Source organism: Eriocheir sinensis, chromosome 59 (genome assembly GCF_024679095.1).
Source record: "Eriocheir sinensis breed Jianghai 21 chromosome 59, ASM2467909v1, whole genome shotgun sequence".
NCBI lineage: Eukaryota > Metazoa > Arthropoda > Malacostraca > Decapoda > Varunidae > Eriocheir > Eriocheir sinensis.
The window spans coordinates 10,025,905-10,040,616 of record NC_066567.1 but is presented as its reverse complement, the minus strand read 5'-3'; the positions used below and the strand labels follow the sequence as shown (position 1 = coordinate 10,040,616).

Here is a 14,712-nt window from a genome sequence, read left to right as displayed (position 1 = left end):
AAGGAAGGAAGGGAAGGAAAGAGAAAGAAAGAAGGAAGGAAGGGAAGGAAGGAAAGAGAAAGAAGGAAGGAAGGGAAGGAAAGAAGAAGGAAGGAAAGAAGGAAAGAGAAAGAAAGGAAGGGAAGGGAAAGAAGGAAAGAGAAAGAAGGGAAGGGAAGGGAAGGGAAAAAAGTAAAGAAAGAAAGGAAGGGAAGGAAGGAAGAAGTAAAGAGAAGAAAAGGAAGGAAGGGAAGAAAGAAGGAAGAGAAAGAAGGAAGGAAGGGAAGGGAAAGAAGGAAAGAGAAAGAAGGGAAGGGAAGGGAAGGGAAAGAAGTAAAGAGAAAGAAAGGAAGGGAAGGGAAGGGAAAGAAGTAAAGAGAAAGAAAGGAAGGGAAGGAAAGAAGGAAGAAAAGAAGGAAGGAAGGGAAGGGAAAGAAGGAAAGAGAAAGAAGGGAAGGGAAAGGAAGGGAAAGAAGGAAAGAGAAAGAAGGAAAGGAAGGAAGGAAGGAAAGAAATAGAAAGAAAGGAAGGGAAGGGAAGGGAAAGAAGGAAAGAGAAAGAAAGGAAGGGAAGGGAAAGAAGGAAAGAGAAAGAAGGGAAGGGAAGGGAAGGGAAAGAAGTAAAGAGAAAGAAAGGAAGGGAAGGGAAGGGAAAGAAGGAAAGAGAAAGAAAGGAAGGGAAGGGAAGGGAAAGAAGGAAAGAGAAAGAAAGGAAGGGAAGGGAACGAAAGCACGGGAAGGGAAGGAAATATGTTTAGGGACAGAGAGCGAGACAGAGAGAGAGAGAGAGAGAGAGAGAGAGAGAGAGAGAGAGAGAGAGAGAGGATGTGAAGGGAACTGCGTAAGATAAGAAATTATCTAGAATTCCAAATGAGTCGTGAAATAAGAAGAAAATAAACGAAAGGAAAGAAAAATAACAAGAAAGAGATGAAAATATAGAAAAAAAATAAAGAAAAATAGGAAAATACTGAATAAAAGAACAAAACAAAGGAAGAAATGTATTAATTAAAAACAGTGCCTGCCATTTCATTAAAGCAACACTTGGCAACTGAGACAACACACAACCACCTCTCTCTCTCTCTCTCTCTCTCTCTCTCTCTCTCTCTCTCTCTAGGCTTACATCAAAACATCCTACGTTGAGAGAGAGAGAGAGAGAGAGAGAGAGAGAGAGAGAGAGAATATATGAATCACCCAAATTCTTGCGCGTTAAAATATTTCAAAACAAAGATTAAGTTGTGAAAGACGACAGGAAACATGTGAGAGATAGAGAGAGAGAGAGAGAGAGAGAGAGAGAGGACAGGTGTGTAGCTCTATATATCACCTGGACGCAGTGGCAGGTTTAGTAATATAACCTGGACCACATATTTACATTTTTTCCATCCCATTAGAACGCGACTTGCATAAGGATCGCGCGTGTGTGTGTGTGTGTGTGTGTGTGTGTGTGTGTGTGTCGGCCCCATAGGCACTTAGAAGGATTAATAATGCAAACAAACGCCTTATGTAACGAAGAGGCGACGTCGTATAAATATTAGCAGTCTAGACGGAGCCATGTTTTGTGTCTTGTTTTAGGATGTTTCGTTCTTCGCTTTGAGTTCTTCCATTGTTTTCTTTCTTTCTTTCTTTTTTATTTATTTATGTAGCTATTTATTTTCTTTTCCGTAGTCATTTATTTTCTTTCTCCTTATTTCTTTTTGCTTGTTTCATAACTTTTCGTCCTTCCAATAGTTTTTTTTTTTTTCTTTCTTTACTTATTCGGCTTCATTTTCTTCTCGCATCTTTCTTTACTTTTCTCTATACTATTTCTTCTTCTTCACTTATTCCACTTTCGTTATTAAGTTCAAGCGATTATCATTAGTGTTTTGGTATTAGTATTAGTATTAGTATTGGTATTAGTATTGGTATTGGTTTTAGTATTGGTATCGGCATTGGTATTGGTATATCTCATCTCTTACTAAATCAGCTTCCTCGAGGCTGGGCGTTTTGTACCGTCTCCGCCAGTTCTTCTCCCCTGCACAGTTGCTGTCCATATACAGGGGCCTTGTCCGCCCTCGTATGGAGTATGCATCTCATGTGTGGGGGGGCTCCACTCACACAGCTCTTCTGGACAGAGTGGAGGCTAAGGCTCTTCGTCTCATCAGCTCTCCTCCTCATACTGATAGTCTTCTACCTCTTAAATTCCGCCGCAATGTTGCCTCTCTTTCTATCTTCTATCGATATTTCCACGCTGACTGCTCTTCTGAACTTGCTAACTGCATGCCTCCCCCCTCCGCCCCTTTGCACTCGACTTTCTACTCATGCTCATCCCTATACTGTCCAAACCCCTTATGCAAGAGTTAACCAGCATCTTCACTCTTTCATCCCTCACGCTGGTAAACTCTGGAACAATCTTCCTTCATCTGTATTTCCTCCTGCCTACGACTTAAACTCTTTCAAGAGGAGGGTATCAGGACACCTCTCCTCCCAAAACTGACCTATCTTTCGGCCACCTCTTTGGATTCTTTTCAGGAGCAGTGAATAGCGGGCTTTTTTTTTCCATTAATGTTTGCTTTTTGTGTGCCCTTGAACTGTCTCCTTTGCTGTAAAAAAAAAATTAGTATTAGTATTGGTATTGGTATTAGTACTGGTATTAGTATTGGTATTAGTATTAATATTGGTATTAGTATTGGTATTAGTATTAGTGTTGGTGTTAGTATTGGTATTAGTATTAGTATTGGTATTGGTATTGTGTATTACCAAGGCGGTGTTACTATTATAGCGGTCGTTGTGTTACAAGTTGTGTTTCCAGGAAGGGAGTTGCGTGTGTTTCCTGTGAGCTCAGTTTCTTGTGTGAGTAGCAAACACACACACACACACACACACACACACAGAGAATTCACTTGCACGCACAGAGAGAGAGAGAGAGAGAGAGAGAGAGAGAGAGAGAGAGAGAGAGAGAGATCATGACACTCAGTAGTGCAACAGGGCGCCTCCTCCTCCTCCCTCCTCCTCCTCTTCTCTTCCTCCTCTTATTCCTTCTCTCAACCACCTTCCAAGAGCTAATATATAGTCACGCCCACTCAGCAGACAGCACGCAAGGGAGTGTCTATACATGTCCAATGTGTTAGTTCGGCCTTCTGACATCCCTCGCTAGCCTTGGCCTACTTCTGGTGATATAATGGGTACCTACATGACCTTTGGCCCTCCTCCTCCTCCTTCCTCCTTCGTTCTCTTCTGCTAAATTGGGTGCTTTATGAGAGGGTTTGTGATTGTATTCTTTTCCTGTTTCTCTTCTTCCTCGTTTCCCTCCTCCTCCTCTTCGTTCTCTTCTGCTAAATTGGGTGAGAGTGTTTGTGTTTGTTTATGTATTCTTTTTCTGCTTCTCCTCCTCTTCTTCCTCTTCCTCCTCCTCTTCCTAGTTATAATCTTCATACTACTTTGCATCTTCCTCCTCCTCCCCCTCCTTCTAGTTCTTCTCTTCCTGTTATTGCTCTCTTCTTCCTCCTCCTCCTCCTCCTCCTCCTCTTCCTCTGTATCCATTTTCTTCTTTTTCCTTCTCTTTCTTTTCCTCTACTTCTTCCTCCTCCCTCTTCTTCTAGTTCTTCTCTTCCTGCTCTTGTTCTCTTCTTCCTCCTCCTTCTCCTCCTCTATATTAATTTTCTTCTTTTTACTTCTCTTTCTTTTCTTCTTTCCCGTCCTCCTGTTGTTTTTCTCTTCTCTTTCTTCCTTTTCCTCCTCCTCTTCCTTCTCGTCTTCCTATCTATTCTTTTCCTTCCGTTTCCTCCTCTTTCTCCTCAAACTCTTTCTTCATCTTTCTATTTCTCCTCTTACTCTTCCTTTCCTTCCTCTTTTTTTTCTCTCCGTTCCTCTTATTCTTTTATTTCTTCTTTCTCTCCTCTCAGCTTTTTCTGTTATTTTTTTCCTCCTTCCTCTGTTAGCTATGTATACTCTCGTTGAATATTAATGTATATATAAGTGGGGACCTCCTCCTCCTCCTCCTCCTCCTCCTCCTCCTCCTCCTCTTCTTCTTCTTCCTCCTCCTCCTCCTCCTCCTCCTCCTCCTCCTCCTCCTCCTCCTCTTCCTCCTCCTCTTCTTCTTAATAATACATCGTCTGTTTTATTTCCTCTTTCTTCCACTTTTTAAGCTGTAATTTCTTCTTCCTGTTTCTTTCATAATTGCTTTCTTCTTCTTCTTCTTCTTCTTCATCTTCTGCTTCTTCTTCTTGTTCTTCTTCTTGTTCTTCTTCTTGTTCTTCTTGTTCTTGTTCTTCTTCTACTTCTTTTTCTTCTTCTTTTAGTTCTGTTTCTTAATCTTCTGCTTCCTATTCTTACTACTGCTTCTACTACTACTACTACTACTACTACTACTACTACTACTACTACTACTATTACTACTACTACTTCTACTGCTACTACGACCACCATCATCATCGTCACCCCCTCCTCCTCCTCCTCCTCCTCCTCATTATTAATATTATTCTTTTTCTTTCCAGCGAGGACAAGGAGACGCGGTGTTGCCAATCCAAGTATAGTCAGGCTCTCAAGCACCTCCTGCCATGCCGACCCGCGAGAAAGTAAGTCAGATTAAGTATAGTAAAGTAAGTTAAGATAGAAGTATTAGTAAGTTAAGTAAGTCAAATTAAGTCAGTAAAGTAAGTTAAAGTAAGTTAAGTAAGTCAAATTAAGTCAGTAAAGTAAGTTAAAGTAAGTTAAGTAAGTCAAATTCAGTAAAAAATGTTAGTTAAGAAAGAAATAAAGTCAGTAAAGTAAGTTGAGAAAGAAATGAAATCAGTAAAATAAGTTAAGTAAGTAAATTTAGTCAGTAAAGTAAGTTAAGTAAGAAATAAAGTCAGTAAAGTAAGTTAAGTAAGTAAATTTAGTCAGTAAAGTAAGTTAAGTAAGAAATAAAGTCAGTAAAGTAAGTTAAGTAAGTAAATTTAGTCAGTAAAGTAAGTTAAGTAAGAAATAAAGTCAGTAAAGTAAGTTAAGTAAGTATAATTAAGTCAGTAAAGTAAGTTAAGTAAGAAATAAAGACAGTAAAGTAAGTTAAGTAAGTAAATTTAGTCAGTAAAGTAAGTTAAGTAAGAAATAAAGTCAGTAAAGTAAGTTAAGTAAGAAATAAAGTCAGTAAAGTAAGTTAAGTAAGTAAATTTAGTCAGTAAAGTAAGTTCAGTAAGAAATAAAGTCAGTAAAGTAAGTTAAGTAAGTAAATTTAGTCAGTAAAGTAAGTTAAGTAAGAAATAAAGTCAGTAAAGTAAGTTAAGTAAGTAAATTTAGTCAGTAAAGTAAGTTAAGTAAGAAATAAAGTCAGTAAAGTAAGTTAAGTAAGTATAATTAAGTCAGTAAAGTAAGTTAATTAAGAAATAAAGTCAGTAAAGTAAGTTAAGTAAGTAAAATTAAGTCAGTAAAGTAGGTTGAGATAGAAATTGTCAGTAAAGTAAGTCAAGTAAGTCAAATTAAGTCAGTAATGTTAGTTGAGAAGGAAATTGAGTTAGTAAAGTAAGTTAAGTAAGTCAAATTAAGTCAGTAATGTAAGTTAAGAAATAAATAAAATCAGTAAAGTAAGTTATGTAAGTCAAATTAAGTCAGTAATGTTAGTTAAGGAGGAAATAAAGTCAGTAAAGTAAGTAAAGTAAGTTAAGTAAGTCAAATTAAGTCGGTAAAGTAAGTTAAGATAGAAGTAAAGTCAGTAAAGTAAGTAAAGTAAGTTAAGTAAGTTATCACGTTCCCTTTCCCTGACCTCCTTCTCTTCGCCTCAGGGACAAGAACCTTAACGCCCTCATCATTAGAACTGCTTTTCCTCTTTTCCTTCTTTTTATCACGTTTCTTTTCTCTGACCTCCTTCTCTCTTCGCCTCAGGGACAAGAACCTTAACATCCTCATCATTAGAACTGCTTTTCCTCTTTTCCTTCTTTTTATCACGTTTCTTTTCTCTGACCTCTTTCTCTCTTCGCCTCAGGGACAAGAACCTTAACACCCTCATCATTAGAACTGTATTTCCTTTTTTCCTTCTTTTTCACCTCAGGGACAAGAACCTTAACGCCCTCATCATTAGAACTGTATTTCCTTTTTCCCTTCTTTTTCGCCTCAGGGACAAGAACCTCAGCGCCCTCATTATTAGAACTGTATTTCCTTTTTCCCTTCTTTTTCACCTCAGGGACAAGAACCTTAACATTCTCATTATTAGAACTGCATTTCCTCTTTTCCTTCTTTTTCACCTCAGGGACAAGAACCTTAACATCCTCATCATTAGAACTGCATCTCCTTTTTCCCTTCTTTTTCACCTCAGGGACAAGAACCTTAACATCCTCATCATTAGAACTGCATCTCCTTTTTCCCTTCTTTTTCACCACAGGGACAAGAACCTCAACGCCTTCATTATTAGAACTGTATTTCCTTTTTTCCTTCTTTTTCACCACAGGGACAAGAACCTCAACATCCTCATCATTAGAACTGCTTTTCCTCTTTTCCTTCTTTTTATCACGTTTCTTTTCCCTGACCTCCTTCTCTTCGCCTCAGGGACAAGAACCTTAACATCCTCATCATTAGAACTGTATATCCTTTTTTCCTTCTTTTTCACCTCAGGGACAAGAACCTTAACATCCTCATCATTAGAACTGCTTTTCCTCTCTTCCTTCTTTTTATCACGTTTCTTTTCCCTGACCTCTTTCTCTTCGCCTCAGGGACAAGAACCTTAACATCCTCATCATTAGAACTGCTTTTCCTCTCTTCCTTCTTTTTATCACGTTTCTTTTCCCTGACCTCCTTCTCTTCGCCTCAGGGACAAGAACCTCCTCCCGAGCAACAACGCGGGCTTCTTCAGCTACCTGAGTGTCACCTGGCTCACGCAGCTCATGATCAAGGCCTACAGACACGGCCTCGACCCAGGGGACATGTGGAAGCTACAAGTAACCACACGCCTCCACTTACCACATACTCCATCTCCGCCTTCTACACCGATTCTCACGCTTCCACTTGCTATATATTGACCTGTTGCGCCTCCTCTTCCACCTGCCACTTGCTCCACTTGCTACACCTCCATGCATCCTACTACTACTACTACTACTTCTACTACTTCTACTACTACTACTACTACTACTTCTACTACTACTACTACTACTACTGCTGCTGCTACTTTAAATATTTATACCTCCTGCAAATACGTTACTAATATTACCTACTGTCCTCCTCCTCCTCTTCTTCTTCTTCTGCTTCTTGTTCTTCTTGTTCTTCTTGTTCTTCTTCTTCTTTTGTTTCTCTTGTTTTCTTCCCTTTAATGCTTATATTGAGAGAGAGAGAGAGAGAGAGAGAGAGAGAGAGAGAGAGAGAGAGAGAGAGAGAGAGAGAGAGAGAGAGACCCCACACACACTAACCATGACCTTTTGACCTAGCATGAGGACGGCGCGGAGGTCAACTCTACGAGGATGGAGCGGCTCTGGGAGGAGGAGAAGGATATTATGACGAAGACCAAAAGGAAGCCGGAGCTCTGGAGGGCCGTCTGGAGGGCCATGAGAACCAGAGTGATCGTTTGCATGACTATCTCCGTTATCCAGAATATACTGCAGTTCTTCGGCCCGGTGAGTATAGGAAGCAAATCACTATAAGATATAAATAAAAAAAATAAAGGGGAAGGGTGGCAGAGTGGTCAGCGTGACGGCGCCGCTTTCAGGACGTCGTGGGTTTGCGCCCCGCTCAGTGCCACAAGCTGCCAAGGATTATATATTTTAGTTTATAATTCTTGCAAGCTGCGATTTTTCAGTCACTGCCGAGCGGCCCAAGACTACCCACATACTGTCCTGAAGACCACCTGTCAACCCGGAGTCTAGATTCTCTCTCTCTAAATCTAAAAGAGAGGGTCATTGATGAGCTCCGGGGGGGGTAGCATGAGCCAAGCAGGATGGCGCCATTATAAACACTTGCCTGCGCCACAACGGTCTAGCTGGGGCCAACTATCAGGCTCCACCAAGAAAGCGTACCAGCGCCATTGGCCGAAACGTAAAAATAAAGGGAAAAATCATACAGCTGCTGAACGAAATCTGGGATAAAGAGAGAAATTAAAATACAGCAGAGCAAGACAGTTCTTCGGCCCAGTACGTATATAGGATATGCAAAGTACCGTACATGACGCAGGAGAGCAGCAAAGCATGTAGGATATAAAGCTTGTATTTTTAGGTTATCACTCGTTTCTTTCTCCTCCAGTCCATAATGCTGAAGCTGGTGCTGGACTACATCGCTGAGCCTGAGACTGACCTCCTTTATGCCAGCCTCATCACGGTGGGGACCTTCGCCATCAACCTCAGCCGCGGCGCCGCCTTCAACGCCATGTTCGTGGTGGGCACTCACACAGGTGGGTACTGATGGCCTTCTTTACCTTGATATATTCACCTATTTATAGTATATTGATTAAGGGAGATGAGGGCAAAGGAAGGGAAGGAAGGTTGGGCTGAGTTCGAAAGGGAAGTGGAGTTCGATGGTGGTGAAGAGGAGGAGCCATTGGTGACTTCGAAGGCGTGAAGAAAGGAAGACAAAGGAAGAGGAGGGCAAAGGAACGGAAGGAAGGCCGGGTGGAGTTCGATAGTGAAGAGGAGGAGGAGCTTTTGGGGACTTCGAAGGCGTGAAGAAAGGAAGACAAAGGAAGAGGAGGGCAAAGGAACGGAAGGAAGGCCGGGTGGAGTTCGATAGTGAGGAGGAGGAGGAGCCTTTGGGGACTTCGAAGGCGTGAAGAAAGGAAGACAAAGGAAGAGGAGGGCAAAGGAACGGAAGGAAGGCCGGGTGGAGTTCGATAGTGAGGAGGAGGAGGAGCCTTTGGGGACTTCGAAGGGGTGAAGAAAGGAAGGCAAAGGAAGAGGAGGGCAAAGGAACGGAAGGAAGGCCGGGTGGAGTTCGATAGTGAAGAGGAGGAGGAGCTTTTGGGGACTTCGAAGGCGTGAAGAAAGGAAGACAAAGGAAGAGGAGGGCAAAGGAACGGAAGGAAGGCCGGGTGGAGTTCGATAGTGAAGAGGAGGAGGAGCTTTTGGGGACTTCGAAGGGGTGAAGAAAGGAAGGCAAAGGAAGAGGAGGGCAAAGGAACGGAAGGAAGGCCGGGTGGAGTTCGATAGTGAAGAGGAGGAGGAGCTTTTGGGGACTTCGAAGGGGTGAAGAAAGGAAGGCAAAGGAAGGTCGCGACGAGTTCGAAAGGGAAGTGGAGTTCGATGGTGGTGAAGAGTAGGAGCTGTTGGTGACTTCGAAGGCGTGAAGAAAGGAAGGCAAAGGAAGAGGAGGGCAAAGGAAAGGAAGGAAAGTTGGGGCGAGTTCGAAAGGGAGGTGAAGAGGAGGAGCTGTTGGTGACTTCGAAGGGGAAAAGAAAGGAAGGCAAAGATAAGAGATGAGGACAAAGGAAAGGAAGGAAGGTCGGGGTGAGTTCGAAAGGGAGAGGAGAGGAAGGGTATGGGAAATGGAGCTCGATTGTGAAGAGAAGGCTTTAGGTGACCTCGAAGGGGAAAAGAAAGGAAAGCTTAGGAAGAGGAGGGCAAAGGAAAGGAAGGAAAGTTGTTGGGAGATTGAAAGGGAGAGGAGACGTGGGTTACAACTCATTCTACGGCCCAGTGAAGGATATTTTAGCTTCCTTTTGGCGTTCTTTACCTAAACTAACTAATATCCTAACCCCCCACAGCTACTAGGATAACAGGGGCAGCGCAGATGATAGGATAGGATACAACGGATAGGATTATACAGGTTACCATCTACTCTATGACCCAGCCAAGGATATTTTGGGTTTCTTTGGCGTTCTTTACCTAAACTAACTAATATCCTAATCCCCACAGCTACAGGATCACAGGGGCAGTGCAGATGATTGGATAGGATACAACGGATAGGATTATGTGGGTTACCATCTATTCTACGGCCTAGTGAAGGATATTTTAGCTTCCTATGGCATTCTTTACTTAAACTAACCGATATCCTAATCCCCACAGCTACTAGGATCACAGGGGCAGTGCAGACGATAGGATAGGATACAGCTGATAGGATTATGTGGGTTACCATCTATTTTACAGCCCAGCGAAGGATATTTTGGGTTTATTTGGCTTTCTTTTACTAAACTAACCAATATGCTAATCCCCACAGCTACTAGGATAACAGGGGCAGCGCAGACGATAGGATAGGATATAGCTGATAGGATTATGTGGGTTACCATCTATTTTACAGCCCAGCGAAGGATATTTTGGGTTTATTTGGCTTTCTTTTACTAAGCTAACCGATATGCTAATCCCCACAGCTACTAGGATAACAGGGGCAGCGCAGACGATAGAATAGGATACAATGGATAGGATTATGTGGGTTACCTTCTATTCTACGGCCCATGGAAGGATATTTTGGGTTTATTTGGCTTTCTTTTACTAAGCTAACCGATATGCTAATCCCCACAGCTACTAGGATAACAGGGGCAGCGCAGACGATAGGATAGGATACAATGGATAGGATTATGTGGGTTACCTTCTATTCTACGGCCCATGGAAGGATATTTTGGGTTTCTTTGACTTTCTTCACCTAACTAACCAATATCCTAACCCCCACAGCTACGAGGATCACAGGGGCGGTGCAGGCGATGATCTACAAGAAGGTTCTGCGGCTGAAGACTGGTGGGGAGAGGCTGTCCGCGCAGATCATCAACTTCTCCAACAACGACATGGAGAGACTCTTTGAAGCCTGCCTCTCCTGCGTCTTCATAACCGGTGAGTTGGCGTTGAGACTAAGGGGTAAGGGGAAAAGGGAGTGAGGGGAGGACAAATAAAGTAGGGTATGAAGAAGTGGAGCATAGCAAAGTGGAGTGTGAGTTCGATGTCTTTATCTCTGGTGCCTTTGTGAGTTGGTGTCAGGATTTAGGGGTAAGGTGGTAAGGGGAAAGAGGGGAATAGGGGTTAGCGAATGAGGGAATAGGGAGAAGCGGATAACATCATAGTGGGGTGTGAGTTCAATGTCTGTATCTTTTGTGTTGTTGTGAGTTGGTGTTGGGATTTAGGGGTGAGGTGGTAAGGGGAAAGAGGGGAATAGGGGAGAGGGAGTGGCAGATAACATCGTAGTGGGGTGTGAGTTCAATGTCTGTATCTTGTGTCTTTGTGAGTTGGTGTCGAGATTTAGGGGTAAGGGGGTAAGGGGAAAGAGGGGAATAGGGGTTGATGAATGAGAGGATAGGGAGAAACGGATAACATCGTAGTGGGGTGTGAGTTCAATGTCTGTATCTTTTGTGTCATAGTGAGTTGGTGTCGGGTTTACTCTCTTTTGCTACATTTTCCTTCATCATTTGTTTGTGTTCTATTCTTCCCTGCAGCCATGCCAGTCCTCTTCACCATGAGCGTCATCTACTGCCTCTACATCCTCGGCCCTTGGTCACTGCTCGGCCAAGGCGTCTACATACTCTTCTATCCCCTCATGGTAGGTCTTGTTAACCCGTCCGCTGCGATTGGCACGAATTTCTCCTTCCATGGTAGGCTGGTAACATATAGTCCCAGTTCTTTCTTTGCCTCTGTGGTGGATAGTGGAGTGTTTCCCATGTGGTATTGGTATGCTGGATTTCCCTTCCAAAGGTGCATGACTTTACATTTCTCTTCATTGAATTGTAGCAGCCACTTTTTGTTCCGTTCCTGTAGCTTGGTGATGTCTTCTTGTAGGAAATCCGCAGTCAAGGGGTTAAGTTACTAATATTACAAATACTTCTGTTGCCTTGCATGAGAATAAGATTTTGTATGGAAGCAGACCAAATTTACTCATGCACTCACTTACTCACGTCAACCCCAGGCAGTGATCGCCAAGGCCCAGAGCAGCATCAGGACAGAGACGGTGAAGGTGACGGACAAGCGTGTGGCCCTGATGAGCGAGGTTCTTAACAGCATGCGACTCATCAAAATGTATTCATGGGAAGACTCGTTCTCCAGGAAGATCTCAGGTGGGTTGAGGTGCTGCTGGAAGGGGAGGAGGGGCTGGCTACACCACTGGCAGGCTTTCTTGAGGGGCTTTTGTCTTGGGTAACCTCGGCGTGAGTGGCACAGGCGACTTTCATTTTATAGTGGCTGCCGTGATATATAGGTTAGGTTAGGTTAGGTTAGGTTAGGTTAGGTTAGGTTAGGTTAGGCAATGCACATCAGAGTGTATAGTACCTGTGTAAACATGCTTGGTCAAATTAATTATGAGGGGGAACTAAAATATAACCCAACCAACAGTCCTTTGCTATCCTGTCTCTCCATATTTCCTCTTTCATCATTTTCTTTCTTTTCTTTCCTCTTCGTGGTGTGGCGTGGCGTGGCGCAGACATCAGGAAGGAGGAACTGAAGAAGCATCGTGTCGGGGCGTTGCTACAGGCCGTCAGCTCCACCATCACGCCCAGCATCAGCATCCTGGCCACCATCGTCACCTTGATGGGATACACTCTCTCAGGTAAGACACATGCAGGTACAGATTCATTAAGGGGCACTGGGCAAATTTTCCGTGGATCTTCAGTCAAACCACGATTTCCACTAGCGTGGTTCTCATTTGTTTCTTGTTATTGTTGCTGATGATGATGGTGAGTAATACCGTCGTCCTTCGATGAAATCTACCGTAGCTTTGGAAGATCGCGCACACCTCAGAAAACCACGGAAATATGAGAACCACGCCAGCGGAAATCGTGGTTTGACTGAAGATCCACGGAAAATTTGCCCAGTGTAATAGCCCCTTTAAGCTGTGTGTATTTACCTAGTTGTATTTACCTAGTCGTATAGTTTTACAGGGTAGGGCTGGGCACGATACGATTCCGGAATCGATTCCAGCGATTCCGCTTCAAGCTTCCAGGTATCGAGTGGTATGACTGGTATCGATACCTTGGCTTGACGATTCCACTAGCTTAATTTCTCCTGGCAATCTGGCAGACAATGGCATCGTGGAGGGAAAAACGGCATTTGATTGGTCGATACTCTGTGTCTGTGACGTCAGGCAAGTGTTGCCAGATGCGCGTGCCTCCGTCAGGCCCAGTACATAAATAAGGGTGGAGGAGCGACCCACGGCAGTCCAGAATCGTTTGGCAACTCCCGGCCGCGCGGGAGGCAGAACGATGGAAGCGATTCCGGAATCGATACCAGCGATTCCAACAGCCTCTGGAATCGGAATCGGCGATTCTCAAAAAAGCGATTCTTGCCCACCCCTATTACAGGGCCTGGGATTACGCTCGTGTGGTCCTGTCTCCATATCTGTACTTATCCAGTTTTTCTTAAAGATGTGCACACTCTTTGCCGATACTTCTTCCTCACTTAGTCTATTCCAAACCTCTATGTTTCTTGTGTGTGTGTGTGTGTGTGTGTGTGTGTGTGTGTGTGTGTGTGTGTGTGTTCTTAACTCTTGTGGGAGCAGTGAGTAGCAGTCTTTTTTTTTCATTATTTTTTCCTTTTTTTTTTTGCCCTTGAGCTGTTTCCTCTAATGTAAAAAAAAGAAGGATTCAGGTCGAGGGTGCGTTACAAGGAATTCCGTCAAGATAAATGCGGTAAATGGATTGTCTACCATGGCATCGTTCCCTCCCTCCAGGCTCCCCACTCAAATCCTCTGAGGCCTTCACCATCTTCTCCGTGTTCAACATGATGCAGTTCACCATCGGCGTTCTCCCCTTCACTGTGAGGTCCATCGCCGAGGCCAAGATCTCCATGACCAGGATACAGGTGAGGGCAAACTCCACCTATACTTATATCGGTGAATTCTCGTTAGTGTCCGCCGAAATTAACCCGGTAGCAGCGACGGGCCAAATTTGTGGCTTTACCGTGTACTACCAGCGATGGGCCAAATTTTTGCCAGGTAAAACTATCACTATAAGATCACAAAGCAGTCCGTGTAACTCCCAGTGGCTTGTACGAGAGGCTCTTTAAACAGGCGAACTGACGTGCCGATATGTTTAAGTATATAGGCTTTTATGTGACTGTATAGATGGTACTTCGTTTTCTATGGGATGAAAGGTGCCCATTTTCTGTTTATCGGTGTGTGGTAAACTCATATATGCCTGCCTCGGCCCATGTTGCGTTCCCGTTCCCTGAGTGCCGCATTAGGAGGTGAAGGCAGGACTCATGAGGGGCACTTTCCACCCCATAGAAAATGAAGGACCCTCTATACAGTCACATAAAAGCCTCTCCTCCCGAAGTTGACCTCTCTTTCGGCCACCTCTTTTGATTCTGTTTTAGGAGCAGTGAGTAGCGGGCTTTTTTTTATTATTGTTTCCTTTTTTTGTGCCTTTGAAGTGTCTCCTTTGTTGTTAAAAATAAAAATAAAGGATCGGCACCTCAGTTTGCCTGTTTGAAGAGCCTCTCGTAGAAGTCGCTGGGATTTTTCTTCACGGTGATTCTCGTGTACTTTTTCTCCACCTCAAACTCTCCCTTCCCAGAAACTAATGGAGCTTCCGGAGCACCACAAGGATGCAGGCGGGCAGCTCAACAACAACCTGGCGCTGCAGATCAAGGACGCAGACTTCTCGTGGGAGGTTCTCAACATTGACTTTAAGCAGAAGGGTTCCCGAGCCAGCCCCACTAAATCCTCCTCCAGTGATAAGCTAAAGAATGGTATGTGATTTAGTTGTTAGTGTTGGTTACCTGTTAATTGTTAGTGTGATATAGTTGTTAGTTCAGTTTAGTAGTTAGTGGTGTATTGTGTGGTGTGTGTGTGTGGTTTTGATAGGGTATGTTGGGTTAAGTTTTGGGTATTTTCAAACACATGATAGCCAGCCCCTTATGGTATAAATCAACAAAGAATGACCTCACCTTTTTGTATA

General features: G+C 43.5%; 1 protein-coding gene across 7 annotated transcripts in view; it reads left to right on the top strand.

Moving 5' to 3' along the window:
- Positions 1–14,712, top strand: part of LOC126985566 (ATP-binding cassette sub-family C member 5-like) — a 110,704-nt gene that overhangs the window by 58,638 nt on the left and 37,354 nt on the right. For all 7 annotated transcript variants that reach the window (XR_007738791.1, XR_007738792.1, XR_007738793.1 and 4 more), the window contains 10 exons: positions 4,448–4,528; positions 6,736–6,862; positions 7,346–7,531; positions 8,154–8,301; positions 10,511–10,666; positions 11,263–11,366; positions 11,730–11,877; positions 12,240–12,365; positions 13,485–13,615; positions 14,329–14,503. Coding sequence is in view for 4 of the 7 variants with exons in the window: in XM_050840713.1 (XP_050696670.1) it covers positions 4,448–4,528; positions 6,736–6,862; positions 7,346–7,531; positions 8,154–8,301; positions 10,511–10,666; positions 11,263–11,366; positions 11,730–11,877; positions 12,240–12,365; positions 13,485–13,615; positions 14,329–14,503 (1,382 nt within the window). In the remaining 3 variants the exon portion in view is untranslated. The remainder of the gene's footprint in view (positions 1–4,447; positions 4,529–6,735; positions 6,863–7,345; positions 7,532–8,153; positions 8,302–10,510; positions 10,667–11,262; positions 11,367–11,729; positions 11,878–12,239; positions 12,366–13,484; positions 13,616–14,328; positions 14,504–14,712) is intronic.